The sequence below is a fragment of the Salvelinus alpinus genome, chromosome 9 (genome assembly GCF_045679555.1).
Source record: "Salvelinus alpinus chromosome 9, SLU_Salpinus.1, whole genome shotgun sequence".
NCBI classification, from domain to species: domain Eukaryota; kingdom Metazoa; phylum Chordata; class Actinopteri; order Salmoniformes; family Salmonidae; genus Salvelinus; species Salvelinus alpinus.
The window spans coordinates 65,561,726-65,579,821 of NC_092094.1; the positions used below are offsets into that span (position 1 = coordinate 65,561,726).

Genomic DNA, 18,096 nt, shown 5'->3' on the forward strand with positions numbered 1-18,096 from the left:
GCAAAAATATAGCCAGTATGACACATTATGAAAAACGTTTTCATACCGGCTAAATTTCTGCTTGCTTAAACGGCGAATAGCCCAGATACACATAAAAACATGAAATGACCATGGGAATCGATAGAATATCGCTCAGAGATGCACAAATACGATATTACATTCAAATGGTTGAATCTTTCCTTTAATGAACTCATGTAACAGATGCAAAGAAAGCAAGTGTTTCATGATTGGTACATAGAACCAAAATACTTAATTGAATGAATAATAATAATTATTCAAATGTCCTTATATATCAGCCTATTTTCCTAGTCCATCATGTCCAAAATCGACACGTTGACAATGACATAGTCGTATTTAGAAACAGTAGGCTATGCTACGAGTAATGAGATGTTATTAATTTGACCATTTCCTTACCCTGCATTTGCCTAGTTAAACTCCATGTTCACATGCAATGTACCTCGACAGAACACAGTTGACACGTTTTAAAAGATTACTAAACGTGCTATTTCTTCCGTGACCGTACTAAGACATTTCTCTTGACATATTAATTATCGTGCTCATATATGTGCAATGACCAAGAACCCCAAATGTAACCCCGTATGCTTAGTGTACAAGGCAAATATTAGTCATAGTTCATACTCACGTATAGCTCATTGAACTGCGAACCATAGAAATAGAGAGGTCTCTTCAACGCGAGTACTTTGGACGTCTCGTCGTCCCCCTCCTGTAGAGTGAAATCGCCGCTCAGTGTCCCATAAGGAAATATATCTTTCCTCTGAATAGCTGTTACAAGATGAACAGTCCACGACAACTGAAGTAGAAATATCGTTACTTTTCCCATCGCCATTATAAATGTTTTAAAAGCTATGCATTGATCTGGCTGAGGTTGATAGGAATTCAGCCCGCGGCTCTTGCAGCTAGATAAGAAGAAGCGGACCGGGCGACAGAGCGTTCTATAGGAATTTCAACCCACATCAACTTCTACGTCTGACCCAAGCTTTCCCGAAGTTAAGCGGGAGGGATTTAAAAGTTTAGGGACTGTTGATTGGTTCCACTTGTCTTGACTGGCAAGATACTGGACACCATCTGGTTTCCATTGGGAAAGAAAAATAGCATTTTTAAATCCACACGACCTTTTCGCAACTATTATCCACAACAATGAATTGGAACATTAGATACAACATTTTGTCAGGATTTTCATTGTTGAACTTTAGTTATAACAATGTAATTCACATAGTTATTTCACTCGGCTTATAATTATAAACATTTTATATGAGAGAGAGAGAGAGAGAGAGAGAGAGAGAGAGAGAGAGAGAGAGAGAGAGAGATTATTGTATATTATCTACCTCGCTTGCTTTGACAAGGTTAACATATGTTTCCCATGCCAATAAAGTCCCTTGAATTGAATTGAATTGAATTGAGAGAGAAAGAGAGAGAGACCAGGGCCTCGTTTTGCAGTTGCGATGTAATTTAAGCATTCCCAATGGGCACACACTGATTCAACGTCTATTCCACGGTGTTTCAACGTCATTTCATTAAAATGATGTGGAAATAACGTTGAAACAACGTGGAATAAGACGTTGAATTTACGTCTGTCTCCAGTGGGTTACGATGATCATACCAGATGCATCTTTATTTACTAGCCAACTTAAAGGACAATTCCGCCACTTTTCAACCTCATATTCATCATCAAACCAGTGTCTACATACGTGAAAACAGCGCATTTCTATGATCTGTGGTTAAAAAGAAAGGTCCTTCTCTGTGATTATGTTTACATGCACACTAATAATTCAATATTTAACTGATTATGGCAGTAGGCCAAGTATGGCAATAGTCATGTAAACACTTTACTCTGCTTACCTTAATGCAACCGCTGTGTCAGATTTCAAAAAAACTTTACGGAAAAAGCTAAGCATGCAATAATCTGAGTACAGCGCTCAGACAACAAAACCAGCCATACAGATATCCACCATGTTGGAGTCAACAGAAGTCAGAAATAGCATTATAAATATTCCCTTACCTTTGATGATCTTCATTAGAATGCACTCCCAGGAATCCCAGTTCCACAATAAATGTTTGATTTGTTCCATAAAGTACATAATTTATGTCCAAATACCTCCTTTTTGTTTGCGCGTTTAGCCCAGTAATCCAAATTCATGAGGTGCGAGCAGACGAAAAGTCCAAAAGTTCCGTTACAGTCCGTAGAAACATGTCAAGCGATGTATAGAATCAATCTTTAGGATGTTTTTATCATACATCTTCAATAATGTTTCAACCGGAGAATTCCTTTCTCTTCAGAAATGCAATGGAACGCAAGCTAACTCTTACGTGAACGCGTGTGGTCAGCTCATGGCACTCTGCCAGACCCCTGACTCAAAGAGCCCTCATTCCCCCCTCCTTCACAGTAGAAGCATCAAACAAGGTTCTAAAGACTGTTGACATCTAGTGGAAACCTTAGGAAGTGCAATATGACCAATATCCCACTGTATATTCGATAGGCGATGAGTTGAAAAACTACAAATCTCAGATTTCCCACTTCCTGGTTGGATTTTTTCTCAGGCTTTTGCCTGCCATATGAGTTCTGTTATACTCACAGACATCATTCAAACAGTTTTAGAAACTTCAGAGTGTTTTCTATCCAAATCTACTAATACTATGCATATCTTGGCTTCTGGGACTGAGTAGCAGGCAGTTTACTCTGGGCACCTTATTCATCCAAGCTACTCAATACTGCCCCCAGCCATAAGAAGTTAACCGTAATGTCATTTAGAAACGTTACCCTCTACCACTCATCTCCTCAGCTTTTGAACCTCTTCAGGGAGCGACCATCTTCTCAAAGTTGAACCTTTGGAACACCTACCATTTGGTTTGGATACGGGAAGGAGACGAGTGGAAGATGGCCTTTAACATGGCTAGCGGGCACTTTGAGTACTTGGTTATGCCATTTGGACAGACCAATGCTCCTTTCTGTGTTCCAGGCCCTGGTCAACGATGTGCTCCGGGACATGCTGAACCGGTTCGTGTTTGTCTACCTCGATGACATCCATGTCTTTTCTCATTCAGCTGAAGAGCATGTCCTTCAGCGTCTCCTGGAGAACCATGTCTCTCCCACCCTAACCGGATGTTTGTCCCTGACTCTGCCTGTTCGCCGGTCCTGAAATGGGATCATTCCACTAGACTGACATGGTATCCAGGCTCCTGTCGGACCCTGGCTTTCATCCAACGACGATTTGGTGGCCTTCCATGGTTCCTGATGTCTCCACATTTGTCGCCGCCTGCACTATGTGTGAACAATATGACTCTGCGGCAAGCTCCTTCTGGCCTTCTTCAACTACTCCCTGTTCCTCACCGCCCCTGGTCCCATATATCCCTGGACTTTGTTACTCGTTTTCCTCTGTCATGTGGCAACACCACGATCCTGACGGTGGTGGATAGGGTTTTCTAACGCTGCCCATTTTATTCCCCTTCCCAAGTTACACTCAGCCAAGGAGACGGCTCAGCTCATAGTGCACCACGTCTTCCGGATCCATGGATTTCCAGTTGACATTGTCTCCGATTGTGGTCCTCAGTTCTCGTCCCGGTTCTGGAAGGTGTTCTGCACCCTCATTGGGTCGTCGGCCAGCCTGCACTCTGGTTTTCACCCCCAATCTAATGGCCAGTTGGAGTGAACCAATCAGGACTTGGAGACGGCTCTTCCCTGCCTCGTCTCCGCCAACCCAACCACCTGGAGCCAGCAACTCATGTGGGTGGAATACGCCCGTAAGACCCTTTCCTGCTCGGCCACTGGTCTCTCGCCCTTCAAGTATTCCTTGGGATATCAGCCCCTGCTCTTCCCTGCGCAAGAGGAAAAAGTCAGCATACCCTCTGCCCAGATATTTGTCCGCAGATGTAGCCATACCTGGAAGAGAGCCTGGGCCATTCTCCTGAAGACCACATCCAGGTATCGGCGATAGGCGGATCACCACCGGACCCCTGCTCCCTGCTATCAGCTCGGGCAGAGGGTACGGCTTTCCACTCGGGACCTAGCCCTCCTGATGGAGTCCTGTAAACTTTACCCCCGTTTCATCTGCCCTTTCCCCATCTCTAAAATCCTTAGCCCCTCTGCTGTTGTCTTCTGTTGCCCCGCACCCTCATCATACATCAGACTTTTCATGTGTCTAGGATTAAACCTCTGTCTCACAGCCCTTTGTATCCTGTTTTTCCTAGTATTCCCTTTCTGCCTGTCCTGACCCTGATCCTGCCTGCCGTTCTGTACTTGCCTGTCCTCAGCCAGAGAGTTTGATTCTGTTTGAGGAAATTGATGACGATGATGAGACAAATAAGGGAGGGGCAAGTTCACAAATATAATGCACTTTTATCGTACTATTCAGACATTACCTGCTTAAGGTGGGAGCATGTATTTACTTCAGCTTGGCAATCTTATGCTGTCATCATCAACTTCCAAGTCCACCACAGGGACCATGCTCCCTCTGTCAATCGAGGTATTAACCTGAGTGATTACAATGTCAGTTAGCCCACACTTCTATCTCAAAATCAAAACCTCTCCCTGTGTTTATATTTGTCCTTACCTGTGTGTAGGAGATACTCCATGAGTCGCCCCCAGAGAAATTCCTTCCCTCTGTCCTCAGAGAGTAAGTACTCTGTCAGGAAATTAAATATGTCAAATCTTATGCTGATGATAATGTGTTTGTAATAGTTTGTTTGTGTACTCACATCTTTGTGGTAAGTTGTGCTGTTGTTTTTGTCCAGAGAATTTCAGAGAAAGGTTATCTTCCTCCTGACTGAAATCAGGGCAAAGATGAAGAACTGTGAACGACGAGTCGCAAGTACTGGAAAACCCCTCATCCAGACTTCAAAGCTGAATTGTAGCTGTAAAGATGATTTTTCTTTAACATGCATTAAGAAAGAGTTCTAAATGGTAACATCCCTTCACTGATTACTTTCTCTCTATCCAGACTCCCTCCCACTGCCACTGTCTACTTAATTTGTTTTATAAAAACAGAAACAACACAAAAACAACACAACCACCACACCCGATACACAGCAAAACATGCCCACACCTGTCCTTGAACGTATCAAATATACATTGCCTTCAGAAAGTATTCATAGCCCTTGACTTTTTCCACATTTTGGTATGTCACAGCCTTAATTTAAATGGATTACATTTCTTTCTTTTTTGTCACTGGCCTCCATGAAATACCCCATAATGTCAAAATGGAATTATGTTTTTCTAAATGTTTGGAAAATAATAAAAAATTAAAAGCTGAAATCCATAAGTATTCAACCCCTGAGCTTTGGCAAGCCTAAATAAGCTTCGGAGCAAAAATAATAATGCTTAACATGATTTTTTAATGTCTACTTCATCACTGTACCGCATACAATTATCTGTAAGGAATTTCAAACACAGACTCAACCACAAAGACCAGTGAGGTTTTCCAATGCCTCGCAAAGAAGGCCACCTATTGGTAGATGGGTAAAAAAAAAAAAGCAGACATTGAATTTCTCTTTGAGCAAAGTGAAGTTATTAATTACACTTTGGATGGTGTACCAATACACCCATTTACTACAGAAATACAGGCATCCTTTCTACCTCAGTTGCTGGAGAGGAAGGTAAGCTTTCAGGGGTTTCACCATGAGGCCAATAATGACTTTAAAACAGTTACAGAGTTTAATGGCTGCGATAGGAGAAAACTGAGGATGGATCAACAACATTGTAGTTTCTCCACAATACTAACCTAATTGACAGAGTGAAAAGAAGGAAGCCTGTAAAGAATAGAAATACTCCAAAACATGCATCCTGTTTCCAATAAGGCACTAAAGTAAAACCGCAAAAGATGAGGTAAAGAAATTAAGTTCATACAAAGCGTTATGTTTGAGTACCACCACCATTATATTTTCAAGCATGGTGGTGGCTGCATGATGTTATGGGTGTGCTTGTCATCGGCAAGGACTAGGGAGTTTTTTTTATATATAAAAGGAAACGGAATAGAGCTAAGCGAAGGCAGTGGCCTAGTTACAGTTTTCATTTAAGTGAGCTTGAAAATCTATGGCAAGACTTGAAAAATCTTTAAATAATAATGTGCAAATATTGTACAATCCAGGTGTGCAAAGCTTTTAGATACTTACCCAGAAAGACTCACAGCTGTTATCACTGCCAAAGGTGATTCTAACGTGTGTGAATACCTATGTATAAAAGCACTTTTCACTTCGTCATTGTGGGGTATTGTACAGTTGAAGTCGGAAGTTTACATACACCTTAGACAATTCCTGACATTTAATCCAAGTAAAAATTCCCTGTCTTAGGTCAGTTAGGATCACCACTTTATTTTAAGAATGTGAAATGTCAGAATAATAGTAGAGAGATGTCACAATCGCCTGGAGTGGTGGGTGCAGAGTCACTTGCAGAGAGCAGAGGATACTGGGGAAAACCGTTTTTATTGGGATTCCCACGCGAACGCCCAAAACCATAGGCGATAAACAGACAGAAAAATTGTCCGACCCAACACAGGGCACAAACGGACAGGAACACAAACACGCACACCCCGACTAACAGAAAATAATCCTGCTCGAACATAGGCCGGCCTAACAGGCTTAAACATAGACATAAATCAAGAAACAAAATAAGGGACAGGTGCAACCAATAAGACCAAACCAAACGAGCGCTGCCCGAACAGGCAGGGGAGCCACCTTCGGTGGAAGTCGTGACAGTACCCCCCCCCCTGACGCGCGGCTCCCGCAGCGCGCCGCCACCGGCCTCGAGGGCGACCCGGGGGGGGAGGCGCAGGGCGCTGTGATAGCACGGCTCCCACCCCAGCCTCGGACGCGTCCACCTCCACTCTGAACTCAAAGAGGGGTCCGGATGAGCCAGCACGGGAGCGTCGGTGAACAGCTCCTTCAGGCGACTGAAGTAAAGAAATAAAAACAACAGTAAAAAGACAGAGAAAAACAGTAGCGAGGCTATAAAAGTAGCGAGGCCTACATACAGACACCGGTTAGTCAGGCTGATTGAGGTAGTATGTACATGTAGATATGGTTAAAGTCACTATGCATATATGATGAACAGAGAGTAGTAGTAGCGTAAAGAGGAGTTGGCGAGTGGTGGGTGTTGGGACACTATGCAGATAGCCCGGTTAGAATATGTGCAGGAGCACTGGTTGGTCGGGCCAATTGAGGTAGTATGTACATATGTACATGAATGTATAGTTAAAGTGACTATGCATATGATAAACAGAGAGTAGCAACAGCGTAAAATAAGGGTTGGGGGGGTGGCACACAGTGCAAATAGTCCGGGTAGCCATTTGATTACCTGATTAGGAGTCTGATGGATAGGGGGTAAAAACTGTTGAGAAGCCTTTTTCTCCTAGACTTGGCACTCCGGTACCGCTTGCCATGCGTAGAGAGAACAGTCTATGACTGGGGTGGCTGGGGTCTTTGACAATTTTTAGGGCCTTCCTCTGACACCGCCTGGTGTAGAGGTCCTGGATGGCAGGAAGCTTAGCCCCAGTGATGTACTGGGCCGAAACGCACTACCCTCTGTAGTGCCTTGCGGTCGGAGGCCGAGCAAATGCCGTACCAGGCAGTGATGCTACCAGGCAGTGATGCAACCAGTCAGGATGCTCTCGATGTTGCAGCTGTAGAACCTTTTGAGGATCTCAGGACCCATGACAAATCTTTTTAGTTTCCTGAGGGGGAATAGGCTTCGTCGTGCCCTCTTCACGACTGTCTCGGTGTGCTTGGACCATTCTAGTTTGTTTGTGATGTGGACACCAAGGAACTTGAAGCTCTCAACCTGCACCACTACAGCCCCGTCGATGTGAATGAGGGTGTGCTCGGTCCTCCTTTTCCTGTAGTCCACAATCATCTCCTTAGTCTTGGTCACGTTGAGGAATAGGTTGTTATTCTGGCACCACCCGGCCAGGTCTCTGACCTTCTACCTACAGGCTGTCTCGTCATTGTCTGTGATCAGGCCTACCACTGTTGTGTTGTCTGCAAACTTAATGATGGTGTTGGAGTCGTGCCTGGCCATGCAGTCGTGGGTGAACAGGGAGTACAGGAGGGGACTGAGCACGCACCCCTGGGGGTCTCCAGTGTTGAGGATCAGCGTGGCAGATGTGTTGCTACCTACCCTCACCACCTGGGGGCGGCACATCAGGAAGTCCAGGATCCAGTTGCAGAGTGAGGTGTTTTGTCCCAGGATCCTTAGCTTAGTGATGAGTTTTGAGGGCACTGTGGTGTTGACTGCTGAGCTGTAGTCAATGAATAGCATTCTCACGTAAGTGCTCCTTTAGTCCAGGTGGGAAAGGGCAGTGTGGAGTGCGATAGAGATTGCGTCATCTGTGGATCTGTTTGGGCGGTATGCAAATTGGATAGGGTTTCTGGGATAATGGTGTTGATGTGAGCCATTACCAGCCTTTCAAAGCACTTCAAAGCTACAGACGTGAGTGCTACGGGTCTGTAGTCATTTATGCAGGTTGCCTTTGTGTTCATGGACACAGGGACTATGGTGGTCTGCTTGAAACATGTTGGTATTACAGACTCAATCAGGGACATGTTGAAAATGTCAGTGAAGACACCTGCCAGTTGGTCAGCACATGCCCGGAGCACACGTCCTGGTAATCCGTCTGGTCCCGCAGCCTTGTGTATGTTGACCTGTTTAAAGGTCTTACTCACGGCGGCTATGGAGAGCGTAATCACACAGTCGTCCGGAACATCTGATGCTCTCATGCTTGACCCAGTGTTGCTTACCTCGAAGCGAGCATAGAAGTGATTTACCTTGTCTGGTAGGCTCGTGTCTCTGGGCAGCTCGCGGCTGTGCTTCCCTTTGTAGTCTGTAATAGTTGGCAAGCCCTGCCACATAGGACGAGTGTCGGAGCCGGTGTAGTATGATTCAATCTTATCCCTGTATTGACGCTTTGCTGTATTGCACTTATTGATAAAGCCAGTGACTGATGTGGTGTACTCCTCAATGCCATCGGATGAATCCCGGAACATATTCCAGTCTGTGATAGCAAAACAGTCCTGTAGTTTAGCATCTGCTTCATCTGACCACTCTTTTTATAGACCGAGTCACTGGTGCTTCTTGCTTTAATTTTTGCTTGTAAGCAGGAATCAGGAGAACAGAAGAAAAAAAGACTACATCGGAATATTCAGTCTGCAGCTGTTTAAGTACTTTAGTCTAGTAAACTCAACCAAAGACCACCGCGTGTATCTGATGTATCCAGTCTAACAAACTCTCAGAGACAAAGAAGCCTACTACAACTGAGGACATTGTAACCTCTGGTGGACAACCAGAGACTTACACAGCCAGAAACTTTCTGTCAAACTATTTGTCACAGACGGATCGAGTGGTTTCAACAGAGAGACGACAGACAAAGACATATAAGCGTAAATATATGTTGCATTTCTAAATCCGAATGAGCGGTTGTTAGGGTGCTAAATATCCAAATATTTATGGTGAGCATATTATTCAACTGTATGTACGATAGTTGAATTCCTTTGTCTCTCCATCTCCCGGTCTTTCTTTCCACACCCCTTTCATTGTGTAACAAACCGTCATATCGGGTTAGTCCACTAGGGACTTTTCATTACATTATGTTAGTAATCAATTCAACCTATATTGTGTGTGTTTATGTATTTCTGTGTGAATATTTAGTTAGTTAGTAAATAAATAATTAAGATGATTCAGCCATACACAAATTATCATTTAGACTAGCATTCGTGCAGATTTATGAAGTCAACGACGTTCAGAATGCGACTGATATGAGCTAATAATAATTAATAATTGACTGTTATTGATGTAAGAGATATTTATATCCTTAGAGTTTAAGTCAGGACATAGTAACTCGTTAAATAACTTTTCCCGTGGTGCCCCAAGATTCCTAATGAGTTAATTGTTACATTAATTATTATGTGATTAAATTAATAATGTAAACAGTCATCACATTAATGGTAGTCACGTCATGACAGCGGTGAGTATGATGCTTTCCAATTGACAGCTATAAAACATGTCCTGCAGCAATTAGATGTAGTGCGTAATTGGCGGCAGTGAAGTCAGGCGCAGGAGAGCAGAACTGGGTAATAACCGGAGATTTATTAAGCAAAACCAACGGCATCCAGAACAACAAGATAAATGGGCACAAAAATAACCTGTCGTGCGCTCACGGGGAACGTGAACAAGCACTACAATAAACAATCCCACATGGGGGGAACAGAGGGTTAAATACACAACAAGTAAATGAGGGAATTGAAACCAGGAGTGTGGAAACACACAACAAAACAAATGGAAAATGAAAAGTGGATCGACGATGGCTAGAAGACCGGCGACCCCGACCGCCGAGCGCCGCCCGAACAAGGAGAGGACCCGACTTCGGCGGAAGTCGTGACATTAGACCTAAGTTACAAAGCTTTCTTTAATAATGGTCACCAATTTTTACATTTTCCAACAAACGTAATTGTGGAGATGGATGGATATAAATTCCTAGACACAATGATATGATAGCATGATAGCAAGATATGATAGCAAGTTTGTCCCTTCCTTAAGACTTTATCATACTGATTAGTCATCGGTAAGTATTTTGTTTTCCAGGCAGGAGTGCTGATATAAAGATCAGGACAGCATTTGGTGGGATACCCAGGGATAATTTTTCATTTCCCCTAGTAATGGATTAAGACACTCTAGTTCCCCTGGGGGGGGAGTAGGAGAGGTGAATGGAGGGGTGAGGAAAGGTTGAATGAATTAATCAAAAAAGAGTTTAGAGAGTTGAAAAGTGATGCGCTTACTAAAACAACTGTATCTCTTGATTGGTAATAGATATTTCTGTTCTGATATCAGATTTAAATAGAGAAGTAGACAAAGATTTCGTAATACAATTTTTTACTGAAATTGCAGTTGATGTGGTTACTAAAACAACTAATGTTTGATTGGAAGAACATAATTTTGTTTCCGATTTCCGATTTAAAAAGCAGAGCGGTAGAGGAAGATTTCATACAATAACTTTTTGTCTAACTTGTTGGGAAAGTGGTCAAAGTAGCTGATTTGGGTCTGTCAAAAGTTTACAGAGCATAAAATGTTAGAAGTCATGATTTCACAACTGGAGTTTTTAAACAACGGGAGGGGTAAAATAATGAAAACGTCCTGTTAAAGTGGCTGAAGTTTAATAGTTTAAAATGTATAAACGGTATAAAAAAATATGTATGCAAGCAACTTAATCCAGATCAGTCTACACATTTTCGGATGCAATGCTGTTCTCTATTAGCAGCTCTCTATTTAGCATACGATAGCATCCCCCAATCCTGGACCCAGGGACCCACAGCGGCGCCCACCCCCGCCCCAGCACCCAACTCCAATCAAGGGCTTGATAATGCGTTGGTAAGTTGAGTCGAGTGCGCCAGCATCAGGGCAAGAATAAAGATGAGTACCCGCCCAGGACCAGACCGGGAGAAGCTGGTCCACGCAGTGGCTGGAGAAACCAAGGCAACAGTGACAGCATTGCATTGATTAACAAAATAGAAAAATACTTTATAAAAACTGTATTGTTGATAATACCAATGGTAGATACACAAAAGAGAAAAATAATAACAAAAATAAAACAGGTATGACAATAACAATGGGTGCATCATTGTCTCAATTGCAATCCAGGTAATTTGGTTCTGCTATTAGATGAAGCACAGTAATTTGTTGTATAAATAAACATAATTTGACATTGTATTCACAAACTTTGCTGTGCTTTTCAATGGTTGAATGCACAGTGATAGATATTTGTATAAGGGCACAGGGCGAGACCAAGATGCAGACAGTTTGAGTCTCTGATATTTATTATAATCCAAGATGCAGGCAGGAGAAAGGTTGTGGACAGGCAAAAGATCATAACAAGGTCAGAGTCCAGGAGGTACAGAGTGGCAGGCAGGCTCGAGGTCAGGGCAGGCAGTATGGTCAGGCAGTCGGGTTCAGAGTCAAGGCAGGCAAAAACAGAGAAAAGGAAAAAACATGAGCACGGAATAACACGCTGGTTGACGAACTGGCAACAGACAAGCAGGGAACACAGGAATAATTACCCAGGGACTAATGAGGAAAACAGGTGACACCTGGAGGTGGGTGGAGACAATCACAAAGACAGGTAAAACAGATCAGGGTGTGACAATTTGGGTGAAAACTAAACCAAAAATCTTGTTTTACCATTGGAATTTGGTGCTTTTAGATGGTTGAAAGCATAGTGAAAACACACTGGAAATGCAACTAACTTTTGGCTGTCTTTTGAGTGGGTGACTAAATATTACCCAATTATCCACTTTGATGACGTGGGGGGAAGAGTGAGCGCTCATGTCTGGCATACACACACACATTCTCCAGTTTACCCATGATTTGACACCTGCCATCTTCACATGTGTGTTCACTTAGCAGTTTCTCTTTATGCTTGAGTGTGCATGTGTGGGTGTCACCACTCACGGCCGCCTATAGCATTTTGGCGGCCCTAAGCGAGATTTGGATGGGGGGCCCCCACCTTGCGGCAAAACATTTTAGTTGTCGCCCTCTTGATGGTGGAGACATTTTTTGTTGTACATTTCATGCAATTCTACCCATTTTTACATTGAGTGTAGAGAAATGTTGCAAGTTTTAAAGCACGTTTTCTACAATTCTATTACATTTTGTATTGATTTATGCCATGTTATTATGATATCTGAGTAAGAATGACTAACAAAATCAATGGGAGCCTCCTGGATGTCAGGGCCTCCCGGTCGGTATTCGGCCATGATTACTACAAGTTTAGAAAGCTGGCTAGACTAACTACAAAAAAAAATCCCCCAAAAAATTGTATTCATGAATTATAGACAATTTTGACTTTGCAGTTGGCCCATCTAGCGGAAAACGCTCAGTTCTGCATCAAGGACAAGACTCATCCCAATTAACGTCAATCTGTGGTTATGATACTGTGCTCATACGGTTTATGGGAATGCATTACCTTACCTTCTTGGGTGATGACGAGTCCTGTAAGAGAATATATTAGAGTCAGCCAGCCAGTTAAAAATGTAAACCATACTACTGTACTTTTTTTAAAAATTAGTCATGGTATTAAGAGCAATTTAAAAGAAAATGTGTTTGTTGGTGCCCTTTGCTCACGATTGATGCAGAGATGAGATGAGAGAATATGTCTTACCTCTGTGGTCCCTCCCAGGTGTACTTGTTTTTTTCTGGGGGCTTATTGTAATTAAGTAAAAGCCTGCCTACATTATGAAAAATGTAGCAAATTGCATGCATCACCTAACATATTAGTCTACACCAGGCCCACGTATAGAGACTACACCAGTGGTTTTCAACTGGTGTGCAGCGAAACTTTTCCTAATCTTGATTATTTTTTGGAACACTCACTTATAAACATGACCTGTGGAATGCACATTACATTTTTACTTGGGAGCACCAGGGCCTCTCAGATAATACGTTGAATGGTTACATCTGTATCGTTGGTACAAGTCCGGTGGTTGTTATACTTAAGCAATAAGGCCCGAGGGGGTGTGGTATATGGCCAATATACCACGGCTAAAGGCTGTACTTAAGCACAACGTATCGTGGAGTGGCTGGATACAGCCCTTAGCCATGGTACATTGACCATAAACCACAAACCCCCGAGGTGCATTATTGCTATTATAAACTGGTCACCAACGCAATTAGAACAGTAAAAATACATTTTTTGTCATACCCGTGGTATATGGTCTGATGTACCACGGCTGTAAGCCAATCAGCATTCGGGGCTCGAACCACCCATTTTATAATATCATAATATAATACCATTATTGAGGGGCAAACATTACAAGCAAAGTCATTTATAAGTCTGAAGCATGCCTTTGTTTTGTTGGTTGTACCTTTACATTGCAGAAAACCACTCGTCTCTTGCCCAAACCATTCAAAACAAAATACCTATTTACTGAAGCTAAATAATATATGTTTCTAGTAGGGATTCGCAGGATGCTCTTAAAGGGGTACACAAATGAATCATTATGACTAAGGAACTATGAAAAAAGTTCAAATAAAGCCTATTTAATCTATAAAAAAACGTTTGTCAAAATAGATGATTTGCGGTATGGATCAGATGAGATGGAGGTTATTACCACTAAATAAATGAATAGGGAAATTTCAGGTGTGCAGCAGAATTTTTTATTCCATCAAGGTATGCCACGGTTTAAAAAAGTTTAAGAACCACTGGACTACTACTCCCCCTCTCACTACTCCATGTGGTTGTTGTCATCCGATCACTATCTGATCGAGATTTGTTGTGTCTATGATAATAAAATGTGTCTCTTATCTGCCCAGATTCGCTGGTCCCTCCTTGTATTCAAATGAATCCAACCTGCTGTAACGTCGGGAGAGTGATGGGTGTGGAGTCAGACGCAGAGAGCGGAAGGTAGACGGGAAAAAATGCTTTAATGTCCTCAAGCACAGTAACAGGTACAAACATGGGTGAAGCCCAAAACACAGGCGCAACAAACACAAAACCACTGATACCAAAATACCAGACAGTGAAAACCCAAAAGTCAGTAAACACCACAAACGTCAAAAATAACCACAAGCCCGCACAAACACCAGCGGGCTAAATGAACTTAAATAACACCCATCCTAAAACCCCAACAAGGAACAGGTGAAAACAATTAGACAAAAACAAACGAAAAGGAAAAAGGGATCGGTGGCAGCTAGTAGACTGGCGACGACGACCACCGAGCGCCACCCGAACAGGAAGGGGAGCCACCTTCGGTGGTATTCGTGACACCTGCCTTGGACCTCCAGTTATGACACAAGATGTATAAATCGACAGAAAACAGCACGCTTTTATCATCAATAGTTTTTTAACTTTCATCAATACAGTCTACTTTTGTTGTCCAACAATTTAAGACTAGGCGTAATAAGCTACTGTCCTGATAACCTCGACCTGAGTGTCCACAGTCATACCAAGGAATATTCGGAGAATCTCAAACATCCGTAAAAAAAATCTGGATGTGTGTACTCAATAGAATTATTGCACAGTATACAGTGCCTTCAGAAAGTATTCACCCCCCTTGACTTGTTCTACATTTTGTTGTGTTACAGCCTGAACTTAAAATGGATGAAATTGAGGTTTTGTGTCACTGGCCTACACACAATAAGATAAGTATTCAATCCCTTTGTTATGGCAAGACTAAATAACTCCAGGAGTAAAAATGTGCTTAATAACTTGCATGGACTCACTCTGTGTGAAATAATTCTGTTTAACATGATTTTGTAATGACTACTTCATCACTGTACCCCACACATACAATTATCTGTAAGGTCCCTAAGTCGAACAGTGAATTTCAAACACAGATTCAATCACAAAGACTAGGGAGGTTTTCCAATGCCTACATGGGTAAAAAAAAATATTAAAGCAGACAGTGAATATCCATTTGAGCACAGTGAAGTTCTTAATTACGCTTTGGATGGTGTATCAATGCATCCAGTCACCACAAAGATACAGGCGTCCTTCCTAACTCAGTTGCCGGAGAGGAAGGAAACCACTCAGGGATTTCACCATGAGGCCAATGATGTCTTTAAAGGTCTAAGCCGTTGGAGGGGTAAGGGATTCTACTAAGCCAACATACTGAATTGTTTTAAGATGGTCATACCATGGATCATTTAGCTATTTGATTTTGAATTTTAGCAGCCCTTTATGTATTTATTTTATATTTTTACAGATTATTTGATAAAATATTGAATTTGGCCTTTGCAAATATAGCCATTTGAAATGTGCTGAATAATACATTCATAAACGGCATAAAAGACAGGCAAAAAATAAGGAATAAGGTTTTGAAGTTTCTGTCCTACATCTTGGAGATATAAGAAAGCTCAGGCAATATATATTTTTGTATCCCTTATTTTTGTTGGAACAAAACTACCTCCATAGTTCTATTATTTTGTCAGTGTTACCGTAAGACAAGTCCCGTGACACTTGTGTCTTCGTGAGAAGAACGATTTTCGGGATGTCTCATGGTCTGACAAACACAGCTGTGTAGCTCGGCCACCTTGGAGATGCGGAAGGGCAACATAGGCAGATGAGGTGGTTCTCGCTCAGACTGGTCTGACTCCTCTCACGGAGGCTGGGGTGGGGCACGTGCCTCCCGAGACACGTGCTCACCACCGCTGCAGACGAGGGCTACTACAAGTTCTACTTACAGTATGAGAGTGTCATTGCAGTCAGAATATCATTCCTCGCCAGTCTCATTGCCCAGACCTGCGACTACTCACTGAGTGAGTTGTTAAAATGTTACAACCAGCAGTGTGTGTAGTTAAACAGTTGCTTCTAGCTAAAGTCCAAATGATTCACATCTTCGCTCTCTTTTAGTCCCGTCGATCTCAGAGCTGTGACCAACCCTCATCTCCCAGACCTAGTACTACGACTCCTCTCTGAGTGAATATGTGTGCTGTTGTGGATGGGCCTGTGCTCCCTACTCCCTACCCTGTGATTTGTTATATGAATTGTTTTGATTTGAGACCGTAGTTGATATTTGTTTTATTGTGTGTGTATGTGTATAAGGGGACACTACTGTTGTGTATGTGTGGCACAGGCCTCTGCTCCCTGCTCCCTACCCTGTGATTTGTTATATGAATTGCTTTGATATGGGACCTTAGTTGATATTTGTTTTATTGTCAAAATCAAATCAAATCAAATCAAATTTATTAGTCACATACACATGGTTAGCAGATGTTAATGCGAGTGTAGCGAAATGCTTGTGCTTCTAGTTCCGACAATGCAGTAATAACCAACAGTAATCTAACCTAACAATTCCACACTACTACCTTACACACACACACAAGTGTAAAGGGATAAAGAATATGTACATAAAGATATATGGATGAGTGGTGGTACAGAACGGCATGGCAGATGCAGTAGATGGTATAGAGTACGGTATATACATATGAGATGAGTACTGTAGGGTATGTAAACATAAAGTGGCATAGTTTAAAGTGGCTAGTGGTACATGTATTGCATAAAGATGGCAAGATGCAGTAGATGATATAGAGTACAGTATATATACATATGAGATGGGTAATGTAGGGTATGTAAACATTGTATTAAGTGGCATTGCTTAAAGTGGCTAGTGGTACATTTTTACATAATTTCCATCAATTCCCATTTTTAAAGTGGCTGGAGTTGAGTCAGTATGTTGGCAGCGGCCGCTAAATGTTAGTGGTGGCTGTTTAACAGTCTGATGGCCTTGAGATAGAAGCTGTTTTTCAGTCTCTCGGTCCCTGCTTTGATGCACCTGTACTGACCTCGCCTTCTGGATGATAGCGGGGTGAACAGGCAGTGGCTTGGGTGGTTGTTGTCCTTGATGATCTTTATGGCCTTCCTGTGACATCGGGTGGTGTAGGTGTCCTGGAGGGCAGGTAGTTTGCCCCTGGTGATGCGTTCTGCAGACCTCACTACCCTCTGGAGAGCCTTACGGTTGTGGGCGGAGCAGTTGCCGTACCAGGCGGTGATACAGCCCGACAGGATGCTCTCGATTGTGCATCTGTAGAAGTTTGTGAGTGCTTTTGGTGACAAGCCGAATTTCTTCAGCCTCCTGAGGTTGTCTGTGTGGGTGGACCAGTTCAGTTTGTCCGTGATGTGTACACCGAGGAACTTAAAACTTTCCACCTTCTCCACTACTGACCCGTCGATGTGGATAGGGGGGTGCTCCCTCTGCTGTTTCCTGAAGTCCACAATCATCTCCTTTGTTTTGTTGACGTTGAGTATGAGGTTATTTTCCTGACACCACACTCCGAGGGCCCTCACCTCCTCCCTGTAGGCCGTCTCGTCGTTGTTGGTGATCAAGCCTACCACTGTAGTGTCATCCGCAAACTTGATGATTGAGTTGGAGGCGTGCATGGCCACGCAGTCGTGGGTGAACAGGGAGTACAGGAGAGGGCTCAGAACGCACCCTTGTGGGGCCCCAGTGTTGAGGATCAGCGGGGTGGAGATGTTGTTACCTACCCTCACCACCTGGGGGCGGCCCGTCAGGAAGTCCAGGACCCAGTTGCACAGGGCGGGGTCGAGACCCAGGGTCTCGAGCTTGATGACGAGTTTGGAGGGTACTATGGTGTTAAATGCTGAG

At 43.0% G+C, this 18,096-nt stretch overlaps 1 protein-coding gene across 2 annotated transcripts in view; it reads right to left on the reverse strand.

The window, feature by feature from the left end:
- The window catches only part of nid2a (nidogen 2a (osteonidogen)), a 110,123-nt gene extending 109,153 nt beyond the window's left edge, over positions 1-970 (reverse strand). For both annotated transcript variants that reach the window (XM_071326978.1, XM_071326977.1), the window contains exon 1: positions 644-970. In XM_071326978.1, the coding sequence (XP_071183079.1) occupies positions 644-847 (204 nt within the window). In that variant the 5' untranslated portion in view covers positions 848-970. The remainder of the gene's footprint in view (positions 1-643) is intronic.
- Positions 971-18,096: the final 17,126 nt, after the last annotated feature.